The sequence below is a fragment of the Halyomorpha halys genome, unplaced genomic scaffold, assembly GCF_000696795.3.
Source record: "Halyomorpha halys isolate HHAL.00 unplaced genomic scaffold, Hhal_1.1 Scaffold1235.1, whole genome shotgun sequence".
Classification (NCBI taxonomy): Eukaryota; Metazoa; Arthropoda; class Insecta; order Hemiptera; family Pentatomidae; genus Halyomorpha; species Halyomorpha halys.
In genome coordinates this window covers 98,799-110,939 of record NW_027107220.1, presented here as the reverse complement: position 1 = coordinate 110,939, position 12,141 = coordinate 98,799, and the positions used below count along the sequence as shown (strand labels likewise).

The following is a 12,141-nucleotide window of genomic DNA, read 5'->3' as shown; positions in this document are numbered from 1 at the left end:
AAAATAATTTATTAAAGTTTTCAAAATAAATTCACTAACTACTGATTTTTCAGTACGTCGCATACAACATTTTTATGAAATGTTGCTTTTTAAAAAGTTATATCTCGAAAACTATTTAACGTAAATAACTCTATTAGGGCTCATATTTTAACAAATTTGCTCTTCTTTAAATAATGTTCTTTTAGATTTTCTAGTGTTGTTCCTACTGTTTAAGATATAGAGCCCCGAATGAAAGATTAGTTTTTTTTATAGCTTTGAAACAGCCGGCATTTTTTATTCCCCTTACCTATACTTGGCAGACTCATCAGTTTTGACTGGTAATTATATGTAGTTTTCATCAAAGTAATAAAAAATTGGGGTGAAAAAACTGACTTTTTTTCCGGCTCCTGTTCTATCAGTTTAATACTTAAACTCGTCTTTCCAACGCTATCAAAACATTTTAAATTGTGCAAACTTTAAAGGTTTCATGTTGATCTAGAAAAATATACAGCATTTAAATATACAGTCTCTTTGGTATGTGGAACGATTTCTATTTTTTGTTTTTATTGGAAATTTTCATATAAGCTTTTTTTTATTTTTATTGGAAATTTTCATTTAAGCTTTCCTTTTCCTAAAGTCCATCAGAAAATATATTTTAACATTGAGGGAACTTTATTAAAACAATTTAGATATTAATTCATTGTTATAACGTAAAAATATCTGTAATCATATTATATAATCTTGGAGGTAACAAGTCTACTGATTACCCCTTCTTTACAACTCATTAAACATTATCTAATCGTTATAAATTATTAAATGAGTAGATAAGAAGTTTTTATTAATTAAAAATAAAATGGTACAAAGTACTATGTAATAGTTTATAATTTGAATTAACTATTTCATTATGCCCGTAAATAACAAATTATAAAATATCTGTTTTATATATATAAATAATTGACCGTATAATTTCAAATTATGAAGAGATAGTCAGGGTTGTGGTCAAAAGAACACAAAAATAGTTGTTAACTTTTGACCATCTTCATAATAAAATATCTACTGTGTCTGCTTGCTTAATCGCTTGGAAATCAAAATACAATATAAAATTTTTCTGTACCTTCAATAATATTAATTCAATTAAAATTTGCGCCGGCGACATATTATCCAGACTTAGAGCTTATTTAAGTGTTCCGGAAGTTTTAGTTCAGTTTAGAAAGTACAATTTTTGAGTTATTCCAAAAACGGACAAAAAAGTGGACTCTTTCTAAACCTTGCTAAACCCTTTTAATAACATAGTAATACTTTTATAGGTTTAATATGTCATATCTTTGCTAATAATAATCTTATTATTTTGGATTCTCCATATCTTGAAGCAAAACCTCAAACCTTGACCTCATCATCTCTCATTATTATTATATTTTTGTTTACACCTTCAATTTATTTTATTTTTTAGCTTTACGAGTACTGTTGCTATCATTTGCATTTTTTTCTTTTTCTTTTTTAATTTCCTTACGTTCTTCCTTTGCTGTATATGTCGTATTAATCAATACTTGGAACACTAATACTTTTTGTGGCAGATTGTATCATTGCACTTCAATAAGAATATTTTACCACTAACATGTCTTGAAATGCAAAACTCCAAATTTTGAGTGTTATTTTTTTCTTAGTCGGTTATGAATGTGCATTATTGAAAATTACAAATCAAAACTAAGCCCAATGCAATTTATTTTTATTCATTTTTTCGGAATCCTTCTTTGTAAAAAATAAGTTAAAGTGCTTAGGTATTAAGTATACCAAAGCATTAAAAAACGTTTCTTTTCTTCGGTAAGATTTTCAGAAAGTGACTCCTAAACACTTTTAGATTTTCCTCTATCTTCATAAATGACCATAGGCGTCTATCTTCATAAATGATATAGGCGTTAAAAATATCTCGCCAGCCGCTATTGTGAAACATATAGGCGACTAGTGATAGTGATTTCTGAGGATCAATCTCGAGTAATTTGTAACTTTAATGCCAAATATCACATAAAATCGAACCTGCAGTTACAGCAGGGTGGCTGAAAGATTTTTTTAAAAATTCAATTTCTAGATTCTATGTATTTTGAAAGGTCAAACCCCAAATATTGTGGAAGTATATATATTTTTTTCTTGGCCAATTAGAAAGGTTCACTATTGAAAACAAATAAAAATATACAGGAAATAAAATTAACAACATTGCTATAAATTCAACCTGAAATCTTTGTAACTGGGGTATACTTTGACTAAATTCAAATGTTCTGGTACCATTGGAAAGATATCTCAAATATACACTCATATGCAGAATCCGATTTATCACATTTTAACTTCCTCTTAGAATCATACAAATGTAAAGTTGAGAGATTTATTACCATATGCTATGTAAGTGAGATACCATCTTGGGATAAGAGGAAATTGAAGTTAAATTTAATCAAAACCAGGAGTCCTCTTGTCCGCCTTTTTTGAAAAGGTAGTTGTACCTGTTGGCTCAAACTAGCAGGTAGAATGGCATACCATTAGACATCTGTGGTGGGGCCACCTGTGATGAAATTGCATAGGGATAGAAAGGACACACTAAATAAACTTCAGATGCTGGCAAGGACGTAGGCAATAAAATATATTAGACATAAAAAGGAGAAACCAACCGAAGATCACAGAAGATCCAACCCCCCAAGTACTCTCGGGAGGGGGTGAAGCTGGGATAGGCCAATGAGAAGGCAAGGATTGGAAGATGACACTCTCTCAGAAAAAAAGTAGGAAAGAGGGCCAAGAATAAGGACACACAGACAGTATTAGACAGAGAGGTGAAAGAGACACAGATGAGGTGGATTCACCAGGCAAGTCAGGTCGAAACACAAGCAGAGGCAGTCACAGGTCAGCCGGAGGCAGTTCAGAGGTGTAGAGAGAGGTAGACAGACATTGGACAACCAGGCAAGGACACTCAAGGCAGAGAAGAAAATCCGCAGGCATAGACCCTAGAGAGGAGAAGGATTGCTGACACCACCAAAGCTGACAGATGCATCAAAATACATAATATGTTTTATTTTGTATTTTGAATGGCAATATTAATCCAGATTGATCAAACTTAGATTCAATATGACTATAAAAGATCTCATCCGATATTTCTCAATTCATAGTATAGTAATTAAACTTTAAGTAAGTAGGTTTCTCATAGATTATTATAGCTAAATTGTAAATATACCATAATGCACACAAAATTCACTTTATAATTTAGAATCCCTGCATGCCACTTCATAATAATAGCCTAGTAAATTGGTAAACATGATACTGTTGGAGAAGATATCTAATGAATAATTACATTTAACATACCATAGCAAGAGCACCTATGGTATCCTATTCCTTGGATTAGGTATCCTATTCCTTGGATGGTATCCTATTCCTTGGTGGATGGTATCCTATTCCTTGGATTATATGACATACATTTCTAAGAATTTTAAGTAGATTCCCATCAGAAACCGATAGAGATACATAATATAAATACAAATATATGAATAAATAAATAAAATGCAGTTGTGGAACCCCTGGTCAGCCATAGAACAGCTTGAATAGCCATGACATAGCACACAGCATCATGATATTAATGAATTTTTTTTATTACAAAACTAGCATTAAATATTACAAATTTTCGAAAAATATGTATGTGATGAAAGAAAACTGAGTTCAATCTTGGTTCCAGTAAAAAAATAAAACAAAACATCAGCCAAATTAATCAAATAAAATATTCGAATGTTTCTTTTTGTAGACCTGTATTACCCTGCATTCTATATGTAGACTATACCAACCTGAATATTCAGCATCTCCAACATGAAGGGAAGCTCTGGACTCTGCAGATTGAACGTATTCCACAAAATCGGCAGACAAGGTGTTTTCATGAGGATGAAGGATGTTGTAGATATTGGTGAAATTTGAATTTGTCATTAAGAGGTGCAAGTTCATGGTCATTAACTGAAATGAGAAAACAAATGATTATAAATTATTGTTCTACCATTGCTATTTTTTTTGTCAGGAAATTAAAAACATTAAAAAATAATAAATTACCCCATGAGCTTGTTTTACTTTTTCCTGCTTGATCAAGTATTCTGTTGCTTTTTCTACTCTTTCCATGGTTCTTCTGGTTGGAGTGTCGCAGAGACCCAGTGGGTAGCAAAACTTGGAGAAGGCCAAGTTTTCAGGCGGGTGAATGAAAGGGTTACCAATGGCAAATCCTAAAAAAAATTAATTATTAAAATTAATCAATTATAGATGAAATAGAGTACATTAAACCCAACTTCTTTTATAAATATTCTTTTATATTATACTTGTTAATATTTTTCATTCAGTAAATTGTTAGCTGTATCAGATCAAACAATGAAATTCATCGATCAGACCTTCTAAATTAAAAATAAATTTATATGAAAAAAAAGAGTATAATATATTGTCCTGAAATTACAAGATCAAACTTCTTTTCGCCTAGTAGTGAGTTCCATTACAGTTAATTATTGTATACTTCAACGATCCATTGTAGCTTATTATTATAAATATACATAAATTAATGAAATAAAAGAAAAAAATATTTATCTTGAATAACAAGTTAAATTTATTAATTATACTAGCAAATGATCCACTTAATGCAATAAACTAACTCATTTCTAGTATTTTACTTATTTTATTCATTTATTATGAATAATTCTATTATAATTATTATAAACTTTAATGTTATAGTTTTCATTTTTTTCCTGGGATTTATTTCAAATTATTAAATATCAATCAAAATGATTGAGGAAAAAAATTGTTAGAACCACAATAAGCCCCCATTATTAGTCCATATATTCATGTGTATATATAACTGTTTGTATCGAAATGGTAATTTTTTTATTTAAATAATTAAGTGAAAACAAATACCTTTCATGTTGATTTTGTTCTTCATTTCTAGATTCCGCATATGAATTTCCAGTGCCAAAGAGGGAATGTGTTTTCCTGACGTATAAAAATAAATTTTAGAATTAGAATAAATTATATTAACATAATAAAAAAAGCTTAACTCAACAAAAGTATTAGTTGTTATGGTCCTTTTTATCTATCATCTTATTTAGTATTACAACTTGTTCATTAAATTATTCAACAACTAAAGCATAAATGATTATTAACTGTACTCACACATCCAACAAGGGTCAACCAACATTTTTTTCAGTTGTGTTTTCATATTTTGTTGATGATTTTTTCATTTCCATAACAAACAGCTCTATCTATATATAATAATAATATGGAAGAACTCTGGGACCTTGTGTTGATGTTAAATAAAAATTCGTGAAACAATGAAAGATGTAGTGTATTAAAAAATAAAATAAAATTCTTGCTCAGTTACATATTGTATACTACTTTTACTATGATAAAAGGCATTTAGAGTTTTAAGAAAACCTCATGAGTTAAATAAAATCTTCAGCAGCGGGAATGTGATTGGTTAATGAGGCAATAGCATACATACTAATGGATTGTTGAGGATAAAAAAGGATGAAGAATATGATTAGGAAGTAATGTGGACTATAGATACAGCGTGGGCAGCAGAGCTACATCACTGAAGATTTATTACACCTTAATTTTTGTTTTAAAAGTGAGAAAAAAAAGGGGATTAGGATGTATGATTAGTACTAAAAAATCAAAATAAAACTTGGACATGACTAAAATTGTACTGAAATTCATCCTCACTGGTGTATCTGTTTGGAATACAACTATACATAATGAATTTCAGCCTATCTGATCCAAAAGAGGCCAAATAAAGCTGGAGGAGCTATTTGATACGTATCTTCAAAGAATACATAAAACCGTGTCCTAGGGCTGTGGATCCCAAACTTTTTTCGTTAGGGCACCTTTCTTGGGCTAAGAACATTTTGTAGCACTCTTGTCTAGCAAAAAAAAAAAATAGGGCGGTTAAATATCAAGAAAAAAAAAACAGTACAACGTAAATACTGCAATGTACTGTATATTTCTTTTTATTTGTTTTGTTTTCATATTTTTAGTTTGCCCCACCCTTAGGATACACTTGGGGCACCCACTTTGGGGACCGATCTTCTGAGTGTTGGATATGAAGTGTCTTCTCATTCTCCTTCCCAACTCCCACCTCCATTGAACTCAGAGTAAAAGTATTATTTTCTGGGAAAACACGGCGAGAATAGTTAGTTTTTTTCCTGTGTAGTTATTAAGGTTGGTTTACACATAAATGGTTTCCGGATTATGGCGTGTCTCAGAGCTATAACCGGGTCTTCACTTTATATCTGACATATTAATTTTACCCGATAATTTTGTCCTACTAGACTGGTCATTTAGCCCACTGATGGCGTCCAATATTTTATTATTAAATATATTAATTAAATAATATTTGTTTGCTCTTGCAGATGCTAGAAATAATAAAATTTAAGTCACCTGCGTACGATTCTCCAGTAATGAAGAAAGGACTGGGCCTCACTTCTTCAAATATCCTAAAAAATTCCTGTAGAGCTGTGTGGAGGTCCTTGGCTATGTCCTTTTGGTTTGTCCTGTAGCCATCTTCGTCATCACAATAGCTGAAACCTGAAAACATATCATGTAAGTGCTTCAATTTTCACTTGGTGCATGTTGTAGTTCTTAAAAATGTTTGACTGCAATATCATGACTATAATTCAGACTGGGATATGTTAAAACTGAAACAGTCTAATACACATGGAATATTTTAATTATAAATCAACTTATAATATCAAGAAATATATTTTAATGACACATAGGTCCTAGTTTTTATTTTATTTAACGTTTAATTGTTTTTTTAATTTGGCTAGAGACTTAGTTGTTGAAAATGTCGTTTTCTCGAATTAACCGATTGAGGCATTCTGTTGAATTAGTATTTTCTTCCGTAAAATTTAATATTTACGTATTTTCACGTACTGTGCGGACTCACAACAGCTTTTGTCAGACAGAACAGCAGATCCGTGCATCATCCGTCATGGAGTACAAATGCATAGGTTTAATCATAGAACGGGCAAGAAGTCAACTTGTTCTCTCTCTCTCATCTCCACGACCTCCATTTTGTTGGAAGAAGATTATCGTTTCAATAGTCGTCTTTTCGCAGCTCTGAATGGAAGATATTTTCCGAGCTTTGATGGACGACAAAGATATGTTTTTAATTAATTAAGGTTAAATCTATATTTGAGTACAACATAAAAGTTCTGCTAGCAATAATAACATGTAATTCAATAAGAAAACGAAGTACCATATTTATTGAAGCAGACGGAGTAATGTTTCTCGAAAGGTGTAATATATCAGATATTCTAACAGATATGGTAAGTTGTATAGTATAAATATGTAGGCTATAATATGTTTATGACTCACCTGTGCCAACAGGACTGTCTATGAACAATAAAGAATAGCTTTCATGCCACGAGATTTTTCTTTTCTGCAGTTTCCCGCCGACAACTTCATAAGGACCTATTTCGGTGAACATCCCAAAGAGCGAGCTGGCCCCTGGGCCTCCTTGTAACCAGAGGAGAAGAGGTGACTCTTTGGCACCTTTCTGTAAAAGGATAATATGTCAGTGACTGTCGGGAAAAACGTTCAAATAAATAATCAAGAACATATTTTCTGTAAATTTGTATGTGTAAATTTCTGATTATGCAAGTTTCTATACGATCATCAAAATAGTATCAATTTACAACAATCATATCAATATGTTAAATCCTCAAATTGCTTCTTACTATTGGTTTTCAATTATTATTCTGAGTTGTCCCGTGTGTCAGTGATAGCTGTCTTGACTTTCTCGGCTTCCCGGAGCCAATTGGATAATTTGTATTCTGGAGGAGAGTTTGAGACCTTCAGGACAAAGAATTACAAGTGGCATTACACGGCGTATTATTATTTTTGAAGGTTAGATATAGGTGGAAAGGAGGAAGGTATTTGGCAACTAAGAACCTAATGATGCTTTCAAGTGCACTTTAAATGATTAAGGCAAGTATGTATAGTAATTTTTTATTGAATTGGAAAATCTGAAAATGTGAGTTATGCTACATAATTAGTATTATGTATATTCTTCAAAAAGACTTTCTTATTTCATAAAAAAAAATATTTGATTTCTCATAATTTTATAAATTTGAGTTAATTCATTTATTATTATTTTTGTACTAGATATGGCCTTAAACTCAGTTTCGCAAAGATAAATTTACAGTCTGCTCATTAAGTCATATTTCTTTGAGGATGAAATTTACACTTAGAAGCAACCTGGCTTCTACTTTACCAACATACAGATTTTTCAAGTTTGCATTTTTTTTTTTTTAATAAGTAATTCACTGTTAGGCGAATAATTTAAATAACTTCGTTCTAACTATGTAATTGGCCCATTTTAATACTTTTTTGATTTGTAACATCCTTTCATTCAGTTTTTTCTTAAATAATTCGTAATAATTAGTTTAATCTATTTATATCAATAACTTACTTCACAGTGGTGCTAAGTACGTTTCCACTAACTTTATTATTTAGTACAATTATATGTTCTCTCTTTTCAGAAAATTAATACTTTTCAATTAATTTTCTTAAAAGAGAGAACCTTTAATAGTATTTTTTGGAAAGCTTGTGGAAATGTACCCTTCACCGCTGTGAAGTAAGCCATCGATATATTGTATATGGCATTGCTTAGTTATACCTTAGATGGGAAGTACCAGAAGTAGAGACTAGAATTGTATTTGGGTTCGACCGTGAGGAACCCCGAATACCCTTCCACTTCACCAAGAGGACCAGTCACCTTGGCTGCAGAGCGAGCAGCCTCTGGCTCCAGATTGGATAGGATCAGCGGAGGACCAGAGTCCCTGATGTCGACGGGACTCGGTGTCCAAGATGGATAGATGTTGAGGAATGGGTCTGGGATCGGGTTGGCCATCTTTTTCAGCACTTCTTTCACGTCGGTAAATTCCTCACCGAGCACAGCTGTAACAACATGGTGTAAAGATGTTAAATAAAAATAAATGGATGATGAGGGAGTGAATGTAACCTTAAAAAAGAAATAATAGTTTTAATAAAAGAAAAACATGGCTTATGTTAGTAGGAATAATCTTTTTTATATTTCCCTTTTTAGTAATTCGCAATAGTATTTTTATTATTCCGCATTTATGGTATGTTTTCTTTTGCTTGTGGCACATTAGATGATTGTACCTATCATAGACCTTATAGTTTTAAAACCCCTTACACTAAAGATATCCTTTCTGTTCTAGCCCAAGTTAGAAGCACGAGATGAATGCTATGAGACCACTACGAAAGAAATTTCAAAACTCATAGACCGGTATTGGGCCTAGTAAATTTTTAAATCATTTTTAAGAATTTAGATCTGTCACTGGTGACCAAAGGATAAACATAGAGTAGGCTTTTAAGGGAGATCAACCGGAGAATGATCAACCAAATGTGCTTTTTCTTTCCGGTATAAACATGTTAAAAAAAAACGTAGACTTATAGCAGAGATCCTTAACCCAGTGCTCGATTGACGTCTCTTGTTTCCAGCCTTACATAACTTGTAACGTACATTACATTACATACTTTTATAGTATTGTTGATTGTTATGTTAACACTTTTTTTTCTTTTTTTTTTTTTTTGTAATGTGCTTTGGTAACTTTTCCGTAAACGTAAGAGTAATGGAATGGAAGAATAGAATGAACTTATTAAGATAATGCCGTGCAGATAAAAATCTATATTCGTGACTAATAATCTATCATTTCTATTGTCAGATACTCTAAATCCTAACTGCAACTCACGTCAACAAATGAAAAACACTATGCTCATTTTATATTCTTCTAGTGTAATAAAATTATATTTTAAGGAGTTTCTATTATCTCTTTTATTAGCTTGGGTTGATATCTCTAATATAATTTTTACTTACCGGGTGATGGGGTTCACCCTCTGTTTGAAAGTTGAAACATTAAATTAGTCTATTAGAAGGCTTATGATATTTTGCCAACGTCAGGAGTGAAGGGGGGGGGGAAGATTCGATTACATTTTGTTAAAAATATCATTCCCCGATAGTTGTGAGTTATTGATGAAATTTGTGTACTGTACAGAAATCATTTTTTTTATTTTTACTATTGGTAGTTAGGTATACTTTTTGGATATCTTTTTTGTCTGTAGATAAGTTCCTTTTACAATTTTCCGAAGCATTCCATCTTGAAATGACTGAAAACGTTTTAACGTCAATTACGACAAATCTTTAGACAGAAGTGCTTTTATTTTTTGTAGATCATAAGTATCAGCAGAAAGGATAGCATCCCTGAGGCGAATACGTTTCATAGCCTGGTTGCTTTGGCTCATACCGATTTCAGTTTCTTATCAAAATGCGCCGAAAAAATAATGTGATAATTTAATGTTATGCCCAGCTATTTCAGGTTCTGCTAAATATTGCTTGAGCACTCATTCAGCTGAACATTGGCTGGAAGTGTGTTCTTGTTTTTTTTTTAAAGGTATCCTTTGTTATTTCAACATTAACTTCAATGTTCAATTTTTTTTAGCTTGTCAATAATTTTTTGGCATGGCACTGTGGCTTGGTTAAGCGCCCTGCAAGGATTGATACTGCTAATTGTGATAGCTGTTCGGTAGCTTTTTAGTATCTTCCTCCAACAATACTAGATCTGAACATAGAGCAGTATTGGTGATAAAACCGCTCTTTGTTGAACTTAACAAGCTAAAGATACTCGTTTTTAATGATATTTTGGGAAATATCATGGAAACTACTATTATAATTAATCATTATAAACTAATTTATATTTCAAGGATATTAGTTAAATCGAGTAATATTGAAAAAGTGGAAGATTCCGTTGAACAAATATTTCAAAGGTGATATAAGACGTTCGCCAAATCGGGGTTTAGTTTGGCGAGTTGGTTGGGAAGGATTCCCTTCTAATATTTTAAAATTGTGATATGTTGTACATCGAGCAAATACCAGGTTTAAGTTAAATGTCGAATAGAATGTTAAATGAGGTGCTAAATAAATTTTGAGATTTTTAAACATATTCTGAATGATTATAAGATTAGTGTGAGGGAAATACTTCTATTACTGTAGAATAAATATTTTATTTTTATTGCATTTTTTTTGGTCCATTATAGCAGTGGCTGATTGGTATATAAACAAAGAGACACGATAAAATTCTTGTTGACTTTAGTAAAAATTATGTTAAAATGTTTACTTAAACAGAGATAACAAGTGTATTTATAATCTCAGTAATTACTTGTTTTAGTTCTAATCCTACAATGTTCTAACAGTAAAAGATAAAAAAAAAAAAAAACGTGTTTCTACCCTTTTATTAGATTTGAAGGAGGTAATTGTCTGTAATTGTGAAAGGGATCTTAGTAAAACATTTTGCTGAATGCTTATACATGAAGTTTATGAGTGCAGTATTTTATACAATGCCAAAAAAGAAACAAATAACTGCAATAATGATTTTTTTCTTTTAGGAGAGGGCGAATCAATAGTATTATGTAATGAGATGAAATGTAGTTCGGTCAAATGAGGACCAGAAAGAGGTCACGGCAGAAAAAATTGAGATTAAAAAATTTAAATTTGTAATCAAAATTAAAAAAAATAGGAATGAACAATTTTCAAAACTGGATCATTGCATAGATGCAATTTTGCATCGATGTTGTATAGGTATGAACTTAAAAAATGTGAAATTTTATTGAGATATGTCAGGGAATAAATTTTGAAATATGTACTTTTTGAGAAAATAAAAATAAAAATTTTAAATTAGGTTAAGAGAAATGTTACCTTATCTTAACCTGTTTAATGTTGTATATCATATGAAAAGGCATGGAAAATACTGTAAAATGACACCCATCCCAAATTTTTAGCTTTTTAGCTTTTCTACAGCCAATACCAAAACTTGTTCCCTCGTTTTTATCTGCTGTTATCAGGATTTAACAGCTCCGTAATATAATAACGAGTTGACACTTTTCAAATGTCACTCAAACTAATTTCTCATTTTTCCAGGTCTATACTTATACAACAACTATCGAGAATTTGAGATGGCAAGGTTCAAAAGTTTTAAGTTGACATGGAACTACCCAAATATTCTAAAACTTTCTCATCTGACTGGATAATATTCCGACTCATAATATTTTATGACTCCAACTTAAGTCACCAAATATTTAGTTTTT

General features: G+C 31.3%; 1 protein-coding gene across 1 annotated transcript in view; it reads right to left on the bottom strand.

The window, feature by feature from the left end:
• LOC106688928 (venom serine carboxypeptidase) overlaps positions 1–12,141 on the bottom strand; it is an 18,293-nt gene that overhangs the window by 3,675 nt on the left and 2,477 nt on the right. Inside the window, exons 2-7 of the mRNA XM_014433629.2 lie at positions 8,654–8,934; positions 7,351–7,531; positions 6,412–6,558; positions 4,894–4,968; positions 4,051–4,217; positions 3,795–3,957 (exon numbers count right to left, since the gene is read on the bottom strand). Coding sequence (XP_014289115.1) covers positions 3,795–3,957; positions 4,051–4,217; positions 4,894–4,968; positions 6,412–6,558; positions 7,351–7,531; positions 8,654–8,934 — 1,014 coding nt within the window. The remainder of the gene's footprint in view (positions 1–3,794; positions 3,958–4,050; positions 4,218–4,893; positions 4,969–6,411; positions 6,559–7,350; positions 7,532–8,653; positions 8,935–12,141) is intronic.